The sequence below is a fragment of the Macrobrachium nipponense genome, chromosome 23, assembly GCF_015104395.2.
Source record: "Macrobrachium nipponense isolate FS-2020 chromosome 23, ASM1510439v2, whole genome shotgun sequence".
Lineage (NCBI taxonomy): Eukaryota > Metazoa > Arthropoda > Malacostraca > Decapoda > Palaemonidae > Macrobrachium > Macrobrachium nipponense.
The window spans coordinates 24,676,981-24,692,115 of NC_061090.1; the positions used below are offsets into that span (position 1 = coordinate 24,676,981).

Consider the following 15,135-nt stretch of genomic DNA (forward strand, 5'->3'; position numbering starts at 1 on the left):
ATTGATCTGCACTCGTGCTCGCAGTGCCTGTCACAAGTGCAACCAAAGCAGCCCTTGTGTAGAGTACTGTGATTCCTTTATTTGTAATACAAAAAGTGAATCACCATCTGACTGTTGTTAAAAAACGGAAATGAAAATTAAGGGTTATGAAAGTTGTTCCATATACAAACTGTTCTTCATCCATATCCAAAAACTCACACATACACACAGAGTAATCTCTGTCACCCAGCAACAATGATTTCATCTACATTCAAATTATTTCTCTTCTAGTAATTGTGATTCCACAATACCATACACCATTTAGCATTACATTTCCTACTGTAAATATCTTACAAAGGTGAAAGACAGCAAAAACTAGTCAACCCTGCATAAATGATGGATATCTGTCCGACAGGGCTGCTGAAGGACGCTGAATATCCTGCGAATTGGAGAACTGAGTACCCCAATCCTGTGAATCACTCATAAACTGTTGGGACCACTTTTCACTACTGGCATCCCTCCTAGAAAAAGATGGAAAGATAATTCAGCTAGGAATATAGTACCTGAAAAGTGCAAAGCAAACAATAAATAAAGCTCTGTTATATTTACCCTTAATATACTATTCTTCTTCTTCTTCTTCCCAGCTTTTTCCCATTTTTATATGGGGTCGCCGTTTCGGATGAGCCGTTTCCATCTATTTCTATCTTGCGCTTCTGCCTCATCAATTCCCTTCTCATGTAAATCTCCTCTCACACAGTCCTTCCATCTCTTTCTTGGTCTCCCTCTCTTTCTTCTTCCTTGCACCTCCACTCCCATAGTATGTCTCCCAGCGTGGTCCTCATCTCTCCTCAACAGGTGTCCATACCATCTCAGCCTCCCTCCTGCACTTTCTTTGATACTTCCACCACCTTAGTTGACCCCCTTATGTAGTCATTTCTGATCCTATCCACTCTTGTTACCCAGACATCCACCTAAGCATTCTCATTTCTGCCACATCCATCTTCTTCTGCTCTGCTTTTCTCATGCTTGCTGTTTCCGTACCATACAGCATTGCTGTTCTTACCACCGTCTTGTGAAATTTTCCTTTTAACCTAAGCGGCACTCTTTTGTCACAAAGAACTCCCGAGGCCGCTCTCCAGTTGTTCCAGCCTGCCTTGTACCCGATGTTTTACTTCTTCTTCCATACTTCCTCCAGCGTTAACAAAAGATCCCAAATACTTAAACTTATCAACTCTCCTTATTTGCTCTCCACCAAGCTGAATACTTTCTCTCTCATCCCCCTCAGTGGTGGTACACATATATTCTGTCTTGGATCTACTTATTCTCATTCCTCTGTCCTCCAGTACTTGTCTCCATCTTTCCAATTTCACTTCCAGATCTTCCCTGCTCTCTGCACACAGAACAATATCATCCGCATACAATATGTTCCATGGTACTGTCTCCCTTACTTCCTCTATTATAACATCCATCACTATGTTAAAGATAAATGGGCTCAGAGCCGACCCCTGGTGTAATCCTACTCTCACCTCAAAACCTTCTGTCTCCCCAACACTGCTCCTCACTCCTGGTAAATACATTCCGGTACATCTCTTGTATCAATCGCACATACTTCTCTGCACCATCTTCTCCCTCAGGCTCCTCCATACCTCTTGTCTCGGGACTTGTCATAAGCCTTTTCAAGGTCAATGAATACCATATGTAGGTCCCTTTGTCTTTCCCCGAATTTCTCCATTATTTGCCTCAGACAAAATATACCATCTGTTGTTCCCCTTCCCTTCATAAATCCCATCTGCTCTTTACCTATTTGTACTTCTTCTCTCAGGCTAGCATCTATCATCCTTTCCAGTATCTTCAAAGTGTGGGACATCAATTTAATGCCCCTATAATTACCACACTCTTGGACATCGCCTTTCCCTTTAAAAATTGGGATCAATATACTCCCACGCCACTCATTTGGTATCTTTTCCTGTTCAAGGATCTTTATCATAAGATTCGTACAGTATATCCACTCCTTCATCTCCTAATGCTTTCCATGCCTCCACCGGGATCATGTCTGGTCCGGTTGCCTTCCCATTCTTCATCTTCTTCAGTGCATTTAGTACCTCTTGCCTAGAAAACCTCATTACCATGCCAATGTTCACTTGCCCATCCTCTCTTATTAGTCTATTATTTTCTTCATTTAACAACTGTTCGAAATATTCTTTCCATCTCTTCACAATGTCTTCTCCTTTTCCTTTAAGCACTACACCCTCTTGATTCTTTATTTGTTTGATGTGTGTTATCTTTGGTGCTCTTATTTCTAGCCTTTGATAGCTTCATCATCTTCTTTAATCCTTCCTTTGTCCCCAGCTCATTATACACATCATCATACGACTTTGCTTTAGCTTGGGCTACCACCTTTTTCACCACCTTGTTTTTCTCTCTGTACCTATTTCTGTCTTCCACTGACTGTGACTCTTCCCATCTTTTCTTTGCCTCCTTCTTATCTTTTACTACTTTCTCAATGTCTTCATCCCACCACCACTATCCTTTTCTTCCCATATGATACCAGATGTCTCTCCTAGCAGCTCCTTTCCATGCCTTCTTATTACTGCTGCATTTCGTGCCCACATTCTTGAACATCTTCAATCCCTATATCAATATCCTCCAAAACCCTCCTCTTAAACTCTCTCTTCTTATCCCCTTCCTTCTGTAATTCGTACCATTTAATTTTCCTTATCCCTTTAGCTTTGGTTTTTCTTTCCCTTTTCAACTTCAAGTCCATACATAGCAGCCTGTGTTGGAGGGGGGCTACATGGTCGCCTGGAATAACTTTGCAGTTCTTGACCTCCACCAGATTTATCCTTTTATACAAGAAATAGTCTATCTGGGAGAATCTTCCCCCCCACTCCTATATTATTAGGTGTTCCCTTTTCTTCTCAAAAAATGTGTTTACTATTGCCATGTCGAATGACACAGCAAAGTCCACTACACTCTCTCCTTCTGGGTTTCTCTCCCCAATTCCATGGCCCCCATGCACCCGCCCAATCGCCTCATTTTCACTTCCGACATGGCCATTCAAATCTGCCCCAACTATCACCCTCTCATGCCTCTTCCAGTTCTTGCATTATTCCATCCATGTCTCTCCAGAAATTTCCCTTCTCTTCTTCTGTGCAACCAACTTGTGGTGCATATGCGCTTATAATATTCAGAATCTCTCCTCCATAACATATCTTCAATCTGATGATACGGTCATTCTTTCTATGCACTTCTATTACCGAGTTCTTTAGTTCACTAGACAGTACTATGCCAACTCCATTTCTACCTTGTTTATTTGCTCCACTATATCCATCTCCCAACTCTTTAGCTTTATTTCCTTTCCACCGCGTTTCTTGCACACACACAACATCTACTTTCTTTTCTCTCATCAAGTCAGCCAATTCTCTACCTCTCCCAGTCATGGACCCAAAACATTTAGCTGACATACTCTGAACCCAATGTGAGCTCGCTTCTTTAGCTGCACCCGCTCCTGATGCAGTAGCCCTCGCCTTACCACAGATTAGGGCGATGTCTCTGTGCGTCGTTTACGGAGTACGCCCTAGCATTACCTCTTTCCATATTTCGGCTCATTCCATTTTTGGTTTTGGCACAGATTTTTACAGCCGGATGCCCTTCCTGACACTAACCCTCCCTATTTATCCGGGCTTGGGACCGGCACCCATAAGGACTTGGTTGCCCCCCCAGGTGGCTAGGTTCCCTTAATATACTATTGGTATACATTAAAAAACTGCAGTATATCATTCCCAGTTTCTTTAAAATTGACATGAACTTCATCCACACATAAAACAAGCCTGCAACATGAATGTAATAATACTGTATATACAGTACGTTTAAGTAATCATTAATTAGACAGAATGCAGTACCATAAATGTATATCTACCAAAAGTTTAGGCTCATTCACATTATTATACATATTGAAATGCTCATACATTTAATCTGTTCCACCAATTTTGAGTCATGTGCATATACAGAGTATTCTATTCATCCCCACAAATGCAGTACATAGTGAAAAGATTGGACTCACCTGCTTCTTGTGTATAATTCCTTCGTGTTGCTTGGATTAAACATTGCTGAGTTTTATACTGCAATATATTTCTAAATTCAAGTGATATAACCTGCAATAAATTGATGAAAAAAAATCACTGAGGGTCATGTACATTATGTTCAAAATGAGTAATACTGTGATATCCATAATTGCAATTCATAACATGGATAGTAGTTTTAACTCTTTGTTATTGTAAATACATACCCTTAACACAAATACAAATAACAGTTTGTCACAACAAGCTACTCTTGTGTATTTACCTATCCCAACCTAGTAAACAATTTTTCTACTATTTCTTGGTATCTTAATTTCGTCTTACCACTACTCAAAGACCAGTTAACTTTTCAGTAACCAGCTTTACAATACTTGACTGGGCTAAGTCTTAAGCCTATTATGTAAAACCTAGTATAATATTATATTTCAAAATAATAGGGTTATAAATGCTGATACCAATGGACAGCTGTTGCTACTAGGCCTAGCTATATATTATCAGTCACCTAACCTTCAGGTCTACAAGGAAACTAGCTGCGTATCTATGAAAAAATTTACAAATGATGAAAATAGGCCTAATGGGATGCAAATTGTGTGAAATTCTACGGAATAACTGAAGGTTCACTAGTGCCAGTCTTACTATTTCTATAATTATAACATACTGAGACTGTCGGGTGAATAAAAACTTTGATGATATAATCTAAAGAAGATTATATCATCAAAGCCTAGGCTAAAAGGCTCTCTTAAGGGCTCCATACACTCAACAATTGTCTGAACGACTGTCGTTATCGACAAACACACATACTAGGTATTCTGACATTATGAACTTTCTACACGACGATTTCAGTCTGAACAAAGATTTTGTCACCGGAAACATGGCATCATCTCTCTAAAAGAGACGTGCGCGATAGCGTTATATCGGCAGACAAACACATACATCGAATGACTGAGTATGACAGACATAGGTTACAAGTCGGGAGCCAGCAACCTGGTCGTGACAGATTCCGCGGAAATCGTTCAGACCCCGAAAATCTGCCCACTATAGGATTCACACACGCCATGCACATTCAGACTGCGAAACTCTGCCCACTTTAGCACTCAGACACGCCCATGCACAATGGTTTGCGAACGATACAGGCAATCGTTCAGTGTATGGGGGCCTTTAGTTGACACATAAACGTAGGCCTAGGAATGAGGTTTTCAATGGGATAGCCTACCATATTTTCAGTCTGTTTCCATCGGGATTCAAAAGAAAGACTCTACTGGCTGCAAATAAGCCAAGTATAACAACGAAGACTAATTACGTAGTATCTCGTAGACCTAACCTTAGTCTATACTAAGGTAGACAAGGCCAAGGTACAGTTAGGCCTAGGCTTATCTAGGTAGCTACTGCTGTAGCCTGCTAAGAATACGGCAGTTTGCGTAAACAATACAAAAATTTGGTATTATTACAGTTTCAACCATTATGGGAAATCTATTATATTGATATTTTTCCCGAGTAAAGCACGTGATAACAAAACACTTCTTCTCAATACATTATTGTCGCTAATGCATACTTACAAGAGAAAAAAAAATATTAAGTTTTTGTACCTCGAATTTTTCCATAAGTCGGGAGAGGTGTTTCCTCTACGGTAATGTTTACTTTAATGAACCCTCTAACTTACTTTCTTACGCAAACAAAAGCAGTTCCAGTTACTCATTATTGGCAGAGAGGTGTGACATCGTTATGACGTCATGGGTTTCATAACCAATTACGAACGACTTTAGTCGAAAACTGAGTTTCACTACATTTTAGCGGAGTAAAAAAAGTTACCTGTCTAGTGTCCACTGTATCCTTTTTTGTTTGAACTGAATACTCGAATAATGAAGCAAAAAACGGCATTTTGTCTTCCTGTACCTATGGCAGAGGCAGTGGCTGGCCCTTCTGGCATTAATTTTGACAGACCTTCGATTTCCTACCGATCGTTTGCAGTGGCAATGTGGTCGTCGGGTACCTGGCCACTTCCTACTTTAAGTTGCATGTCAGGGAACCTTGCAACGGCTTCACGTTTTCCTCAAAGCAGCAGCACATCTTTATCAACCAACAGTTTAAGGTAAGCTTCATTAATTTATAGAGTATATTATAATGGTGGTAGTATAACGTTGTATACAGCAGTACCATCACTTTGGATTTGGTTTGATGGATGTTAGGTAGTGGCCTTAAGGGGGGGTCGCAGGGGGGGCGGAGCCCCCCCCCCCCCCGCTAGGGCCACTAGGTAGGGGTACAGGGCCCTAGGTAAGGTTAGGTGGTTTTGTATTAGGTTCGGTAGTGTCCCGAAAATCACTTTTCTCCTCCTCCCCCCACCCAAAAACCTCGCTTCCCACTGGGATCCCCCATAATTGAAGTAGTAGGTTTATGCTTAGATTTTGTGTGTAAGAGTAACTCTTAGTTTCTTTTTTATTCATTTCCTCATGTTTCTATGCGATGTGCAACACCAATCTGGTCGTTTTTTGCCGTTTTTCGTCGTTAATACTTGAAAACCGGGTGCGGCCTTCTCCTGGACATTTACCTTTTTCTGGAAAAACTTATTTTTTTAACTCCAATTACATAGTAAATCTCTAAATCGGATGGTTTGCAGTCAAAATAAATGTTAAATCCGTTGGAACTACATTATTTCTGATGCAAAAAATATATTTTTATTCCAGTTTTCCCATAATGGTTGAAACTGTAATTTTACCAAAAATTTAGACCTAGTAGACTAGCAGGATTAATTCAAATCTAAACCAAAATTCTGTTAGGTTAATAATGGAGGACTTTCGAAATACCTAGGTATACCTAGGCCTAAATACTATAGGTATACCTACCTACCTAGGTAGGTACCTATTACCTAGGCTAGCTTAGGTAGGTAGTATCCAATCTAACCAAGCTAGTTTAGTTCAACCAGTAAAATTTACTTAGCAGCATATGTAATCAAAACTATAAAATATGAATAAGCTCACAGTCATAGGTATATACTTACTCGACTGCCAAACAGAACAGGCAAGAAAAACCAAATCGAAAACTATAATTACAACTGTCTGCTTGGACGTCAACACTCAGGCAGTGACGCGGCTGCGTTCGATGCAATATATATAAAAAATTATACTTTATTTTCTGTAGTTTTCCTTTCCAATAATGGTTACCATTAAAACATCTATATAAAAAATCATCCGATGAACATGATTTATTTGCAACGTGTTTCATTGCTAATTCTAATGGTATTAAATTTGACTCACATGATTGAACGCGTCTGAGTGAAGAAAAAAAAAGAAATATTTGCATGCTTTATCTTAGCAAATTATTATGATTAAATGCTTTACCTAAGTGAATTATTGATTATTTAATTATTCTTATTATTATTATTATTATTATTATTTATTATTATTAAGTTAGTTATTAGTTATTATTATTATTATTATTATTAATTTATTATTATTATTATTATCATATTCCGGAAAAGGAAACTGAAAAGTGAAGAATAGACTAGGCAAGAATTATCAAATAAAAAAAAAATGTTAAGGAAAAATATGGTAGGTCACTAAAAAAAAAAAAAAAAACAAAAAAAAGTTTCTGTGCCACTTTCTAATGACTTCAGTTTAACCATCACTTAATTCAAACTTTATCTGGTAAACCTACAATTTGTTTTTTATTATTTCCCATATTCTGGCCAAATTGTCTTTGGTTTCATTCATAATTAGTGAAATGGTGTGTCATTTACGAAAACAAATTCTAAATTAATTTTATATATAATTCAATGGTGCAAATACTAAATAAATCAGCTTAATGCCACAACGTTAACCTATTCCACATTTTAGTTGTAGCCAAAATAAAACTCCTAGCAAACTGAACAGTATTTAAACCGACCTTATAAAAAGATACACTGCTGTGAGCAAAACCATCTTGGCCGGGTGAAGAAGTGTTCATCTTTTTAGAGAGCAAAATAGGAACTTCATTTATAGCTTGAGAATATTTATTAATATCACAAAATATATATTTTTTCATCTTGCTTCATATTCAACAAGTTTTCTCATATCCAGTCGACTAGAAGTTTTTAGTTTTCTGCCAAGAATTATGGGAAAATTATACGTTTCAGAATAACTTTTCTGAAACTATATTACAAAGCCTTTTTTTTCTCATTTATGAAATTTGTAAATGTAGTGGCTAGTTTTTTTTGTTTTATTTTTTAGCTTCACAATGGACAGGCGAATTGCCTTTTGTTTTTACTTAATTATATGCAAACTGACAGAAGCAGGCGTGAAAAGCACGCACAAACCTGTCCAATAATTAGTTTCTTGTTACAATTGGATGCTGCTGTTTTAGAATAAATAAGTTTTGTGCTGGCACGGGCTCTTGCGCAAGTTTAACGGTGCACCATGATTTAACCTTCAATCACGATACTTATCAGCATGTGATATATTAGTTACTTAAGCTAATAATCAAAGAAGTATTTAGAGATATAGAATAAAGAGACGTCTGGACATAAGGTAAATTCTGTTGTAAATCGCGATCGCTGAAAGTAGCACCAGCTGACTGCAAATCGGCGACACAGATGCGTTTCATACATCTCTTTCACTTACTTTCTAAAAGAAGGCATATTTAAAACCCATTGGCTGGAAGATTCGTCGTGGACGTTTCGCGTATATAATTATAGTTTGGTTGTTTCATACTATGATATATTGAATGTCCTTTAACGTATGTTCAAACGAAAATAAATGCCGACGAACGCGTCCAATCGGAACAAGTTCCTTAAGCTTCTTGCGAAGTGTCCCTCGTAAAGCCGCCTTGAAGTCATACCCTCAAAGTTATCATCGTCAACATGGCCTATTTGGCTTCGAGAAATGTCCTTTTCCGGCTGATTACGTCGTCGTTGCGAACTCGATTCTACAGCACCCCGCAAAATAAGGTGACTGACTTCTTTCGGTTGGTGCTGTTGTTCCAGAAATGTTGTTTTGCAGTGTGGAGGGGGATTTCCCCTTCCGGTGTCGACCAGGTTTGTTTAGCCAGGGATGAGCTCCGTGTTTACAGCTACTACCTAGGCCTATTTGTGACCAGACGAACGATTTATATATTTTTGTCAGTATTCGCGCAAGGGTTGTTCGTATTTATTGTAATGCTGCGATTCGTTAAGAAAACGCTAATAAAGCTTCTGCGGGAAATAAGAATTACCTATGAAGTTACCTAAGTGGTCTTTTGAGTGACCTTTTCAAAGTGTGTAAACCTACCTATTGGTGACGAGACGAATAATCAAAATGTTTGGTGTATTTTCACGCAAATTTTGTAAACTTTATATTAGGTATATTAAAAAACTAATTGTAAGCAGTAAAGCACTAGCTAGTGTCCTAGTAGGCAGTACAGCCCAGCAGGCTATCGTGGAAAAATTATTAGGGTAAAAAATCGCATGGTACAGGGGTGGACCATGAACGATCAATGTGTACAACCCCCAATAAAGTACATTATTACGCGTCCTGACATCGGAGATGGGCATCAGTCGCGACTTGTTGGTGGTGAGAAAACGGAGCTAAAGACCTCTACTTTCTTTCCGAAGTAGTATTTTCTCCAAAGTTAGAAATAAGGCCAAATTTTAAGATTTAAACAGAGGGTACTGAAAACGGTCCTCAAACGTAGTGCAAATCTCACCAAACGCGTTCAACATTTGTTCCGATAGGTAGGGTAGATTACCACGGCAGGCCAACCAGGCCCCACCTACAATCAATGTTTGCCACCTCCGAAAAAGTTACATTATAACGCATCCTGACACCGAGATGGGGCATCAGTTTCGCGACTTGTTGTTGGTGAGAAACGGGAGCTAAAGACCTTCTACTCTCCTTTCAGAAGTAAGTATTTTCTCCAAAGTTAGAAATTAAGCCAAATTTTAAGATTTAAACAGAGGGTACTGAAAACGGTCTCAAACGTAGCCAAATCTCACCAAACGCGTTCAACATTTGTTCCGATAGGTAGGGTAGATTACCACGTCAGGCCAACCAGGCACCTACAATCAAATGTTTGCCACCCTCCGAAAAAAGTACATTATAACGCATCCTGACACCGAGATGGGCATCAGTCGCGACTTGTTGTTGGTGAGAAACGGAGCTAAAGGACTCTACTCTCCTTTCGAAGTAAGTATTTTTCTCAAAGTTAGAAATTAAGGCCAAATTTTAAGATTTAAACAGAGGGTACTGAAAACGTCTCAAACGTAGTGCAAATCTCACCAAAACGCGTTCAACATTGTTCCGATATGTAGGGTAGATTACCACGGCAGGCCAACCACCGGCCACCTACAATTCAATGTTTGCCACCCTCCGAAAAAAGTACATTATAACGCATCTGACACCGAGATGGGCATCAGTCGCGGGGACTTGTTGTTGGTGAGAAACGGAGCTAAGACCTCTACTTCCTTCGAGTAAGTATTTTTCTCCAAAGTTAGAAATTAAGGCCAAAATTTTAAGATTTAAACAGAGGGTACTGAAAACGGTCTCCAAACGTAGTGCAAATCTCACCAAAACGCGTTCAACATTTGTTCGATAGTAGGGTAGATTACCACGGCAGGCCAACCAGCCACCTACAATCAATGTTTGCCACCCTCCCGAAAAAGTACATTATAACGCATCCTGACACCCGAGATGGGCATCAGTCGCGACTTTTGTTGTTGGTTTGAGAAACGGAGCTAAAGACCTCTACTCTCCTTTCGAAGTAAGTATTTTCCCCAAAGTTTTAGAAATTAAGCCGGCCAAATTTTAAGATTTAAACAGAGGGTACTGAAAAAACGGTCTCAAACGTAGTGCAAATCACCAAAACGCGTTCAACATTTGTTCCGATATGTAGGGTAGATTACCACGGCAGGCCAACCAGGCCACCTACAAATCAATGTTTGCCACCCTCCGAAAAAGTACATTATAACGCATCCTGACACGAGATGGGCATCAGTCGCGACTTTGTTGTTGGTGAGAAACGGAGCTAAAGACCTCTACTCTCCTTTCGAAGTAAGTATTTTCTCCAAAGTTAGAAATTAAGGCCAAATTTTAAGATAAACAGAGGGTACTGAAAACGGTCTCAAACGTAGTGCAAATCTCACCAAAACGCGTTCAACATTTGTTCCGATATGTAGGGTAGATTACCACGGCAGGCCAACCAGCCACCTACATCAATGTTTGCCACCCTCCGAAAAAGTACATTATAACGCATCCTGACACCGAGATGGGCATCAGTCGCGACTTCTTGTTGGTGAGAAACGGAGCTAAAGACCTCTACTCTCCTTTCGAAGTAAGTATTTTCTCCAAAGTTAGAAATTAAGGCCAAATTTTAAGATTTAACAGAGGGTATGAAAATAGCGCCCACGGGCAGTGGAAATCTCACAAAACGCTTTAGAAATTTTACTTACAATTAAAAATGTTTCGAAGATTGACGCCATCTCGATGTTTACGGAGTCGCTTGTGTCAACAAACTTTCTATTTCCTGTGATAAATCCGCACACCACTTGTACCCCACAGACCGCTGGAGCACTTTTATCACAACAATCGAAACACGATTCTCACCAACAACAGCCAGGAGTAAACAGCTGTTTTTTGGTAGAAGATGACGAGAAGCGTGCTCTTAGCTAATTTTTAAATAAGTAGTAAAACATCAATATTTTACATATTTATGATGATTAATTTGAAAATATTCGTTATTGAAAAGTAACTCGACTCTGACTCAAATTTAAGTAATTATTTTTCTGAATTAGAACGTTCCTTTAAGTTCTGTATTATGAACCGTCACGACATCTTGACTTTCGTACCTATTGTAAATAATTGCTATACTCAACTGTCATTGCAGAACAGTTTACCAGTTATTCATGCAGATTGTTATCAGCTATACAAGTAATTGTTATAACGTAATGCGCATATATATCTTTATTATTTACTTTTTGGATATATGAAAATGTTTTACTGCTGGATTATCGCCGTAGTGTGACGCAATCGTTTTCGGTCCATGGGCCTCTGTCTGTTTTCGCACCATAAGAAATTATGGGGCCGAATTTGCAATGACCAGAAAGTCGTTAAAAGAGGAAAGTTAGCTTGTTCCGACACGGCATACAAACTTCGGTCCTTTTACAATAGGAAGGTACTAGCGGCAGCTGGATAGGTCGTAAGCTTTCGAACAAGGGGTTCGGTAGTTAACTGCTTGTCCGACAGGCGCGCGCGCGCGACTGGGAGGTAAACAAACCACTTTTGCTTTCGGCCTGCTGGCGTGTGGACGTGTATCATCGCTCTCTGCCCGCTTCATCGTCGTTTGCTTTCGCATGATTGTGTTTTTCTTTTTCTATGTATCTAGTGAAACTGAATTGTAAGTACAATCATTTCATTGAATTCAATTGTGAATTAAAGGATCTTGGTTTCACCACGCCCTCCGATTACCCGAGTGCCGGGACTGAAGGGCGTAAGTGCGGGAATTCATTTTCCCAGAATGATCCTCGTATTGTGTATGCTCGGTGCCGAGGGCGGGAGCGCTCGCTCCGAGCGTATATTGGGTTGGAAATGTGTAGATGAAAATCGTAAGTAAGTGCTCTTTTCATTTATATTTTTTTGACCTGTATGCCCGTTGCCGAACGAATGCGCTCGGCACGGAAACTTATTCAGTATGGAAGTGGAATCGCAAGTACAGTATTCTTTTTCATTTTCATATATTATTTTTCATTGTAGCAATACTCATTTTGGATCAGTTTCCGAGCTTACCCGGAAATTGATCCTTCCCCCTTTTTATTTTGAATGAAGTGAAATCGCAAGTGCAGTTCTTTTTCATTTTCATTTTTTTATTGAGATTGCATTGTTGACTGGGATCAATGTTTCCGCTATTCACGGGAATTGATCCTTCCCCTTTTTATTTGTATGAAGTGAAATCGCAAGCGCAGTAGTCTTTTCATTTTCATATATTTGTTGATTGCATCAATTCATTATGGATCAAGGTTTCCAGAAACCTTGATCCATAAAGGTAAGGAATGAAACCTTTCACCCTTGCGCTCGGTACCGAGGGCGCAAATGCGCTCGATCCGAGCCCTTATTCATTGTGAAGTGAATCGTTTTGCAAGATGCATTTTCATTTTGTTCCTTATTATTGATTGCATCAATATTTATTTGGTTCAAGTTCCGCTCAGTCAGGGAATTGATCCTTATGCCCTTGCATTCGGGCCGATGGCACGATTGCTCTCGGGCTCTTATATTGTTGTTGGGTACATGGGTGCTGTGCGGGGGTGGGGGAACGAGACCCCCCCCGCTCAGTTCCCACAGATGGCTCTTCCCTTGGGGGGGGGGGGGGGGAGGTTATCGGCGTTCTTCTCCTCGCCCGATCCGTCGAGCGCGGGGGAGGGCGCTCGGTGCCCGATGTACAATTGTATTAGGGGTCTTCCACTCGTTCGGGAGGGATCAACCCCCCGCGCGAGGGGACTTCCCCCCCATTAATCGCTACTACTATTATTTCCGCAGGTGCTACTGCCACGAGGGTGGACCTTGGTGAGGTATGGGCGTCCTTCCATTTGCAGGGCGTGCTAGTGTCCAGGGGCTGCGGTTCTATGTCTGGGCCTACTGCGGTCACCCATGGAGTGGTGACCACGCAACCAGGTGACGACGTCCCTCCTCACCTGGTGTACTCGCCTCACGTGGTAACAGTCTTGCCTACAGCTGCTGTGAAGTGCCGTTCGCACGTACCGAGGAGGGGGGCGTTGCCGCCTCCGCTCGTGGTTGCCGCGCTGCAGCGACCACACTTCCGCTGCCCTAGAGCGCGCCCCTGGACCTGCCGCCGGTACCAGGATGTTGCTGGCTGCTGCTCCACTTCCTGTGTTTCCGGTGCTGCCTGCCGTACCTGCCGATTCTGGGCTGACTGTCCATGCAGTTGCTGCGCTGGCTGTCCCTGCCGTTGCTGCGCTGACTGTCCCTGCCGTTGCTGCGCTGGCTGTCCCTACCGATGCTGTGCTGGCCGTGCCTGCTGTTCCTGAGATGCCCATACCTGCTGATGTCGTCCCTGTTCGTGGTGGTACTACCCCAGACTTTGGTCTGTCTGTACAGGTGCGTCCGGGCCCTGTGGCTTCGGCTACAGCAGCCCCGGCTCCGCCCTGGATAGCAGATCTTACGTCTGTCCTGAGGAAGCTGACGAAGAAGAGGAGGAAGGTGTCGTGGTCGTCGTCTTCATCTTCTTCATCGTCGTCGGCCGCCGCCTCTTCCCCTTCGACTTCTAAGGCTTTACAGCCGAGGAAGAAGAAGGTTGCCTCCTCCCTCCTAAGAAGCTTCCTCGGGAGCTTCTCGGGACCCGTCTCACCTCGGTGGGACGGGAGGGTTCCTTCCGCTGGTCCTCCTGCTCCTTCGGGAGCGGGGCCTGTCTCTTTTCTTCCGCAAGGAAGAAGACTACGGGGACCAGAGGGGTACCGGCTAACACCGGTACTTCCTCGCCTGGTGTCAGTGGTTCTGCCACTGCATCAGGTCCGTCTCGGCCTCTCGTTCGCGGGGATGGTACCGAGTGTACGGTCGCCTACCAGCGACCGTGCAGCCAGGAACCAGACCTCTGAGTCCGCTCAGCGTCAGGTTCACGGCACGGGGCGGAAGACTGGTGACAGCCGCTCATGCGACTCTCACCAGACCAGCTCTCACTCTCGCGGTGAACAGCTGGCTACCCGGGGACGTGACGGTCCACGACGACCAAGGGCTGAGGCTGGGAAGAGGTCCTCCTGTTCGCCGGCACCAGCCACGGCTGGTACCAGCGAACTGACGCACGTGAGGATACGCACCGATCTCACCGTGACAGTGGAGCTCGCGGTCGCCTGACCGTCGCTCTCACAGAGACGATCGTACGGCGACCAGCACCAGCTCCCTCTGACACACGAGACCGGGGCCGCTGTTCTCGGTCCAGCCGTTCTCCACAGCGAGACGGCTCGACTAGGTCTGCAGCTCGATCGCCACCGCGGGTTGACGATCGCCTGCAGCCCTCCAAGCCTGCTGGTTCTGCCAGCGAGCAACGAGGGAGCGTCAGGTCTGCCTCTCCCGTACCTTCAACCTCCTCGGGTGTTACACCGGGAGGAGCGAGGTATTGGGGAGTG

The 15,135-nt window shown here is 42.3% G+C and overlaps 1 protein-coding gene and 1 long non-coding RNA gene across 2 annotated transcripts in view; one reads left to right on the plus strand and one right to left on the minus strand.

Moving 5' to 3' along the window:
- Nucleotides 1-368: 368 nt before the first annotated feature.
- LOC135199504 (uncharacterized) lies at nucleotides 369-7,149 on the minus strand. The gene is made up of 3 exons (XR_010311085.1): nucleotides 7,054-7,149; nucleotides 4,043-4,133; nucleotides 369-500 (listed from the first exon to the last, which is right to left on the minus strand). It is a non-coding gene; the product is annotated as an uncharacterized LOC135199504 (long non-coding RNA).
- A 3,259-nt stretch (nucleotides 7,150-10,408) lies between these two features.
- Nucleotides 10,409-15,135, plus strand: part of LOC135197299 (NCK-interacting protein with SH3 domain-like) — a 14,937-nt gene continuing 10,210 nt past the window's right edge. The window contains exon 1 of the mRNA XM_064224439.1: nucleotides 10,409-10,438. Within this exon, the coding sequence (XP_064080509.1) occupies nucleotides 10,409-10,438 (30 nt within the window). The remainder of the gene's footprint in view (nucleotides 10,439-15,135) is intronic.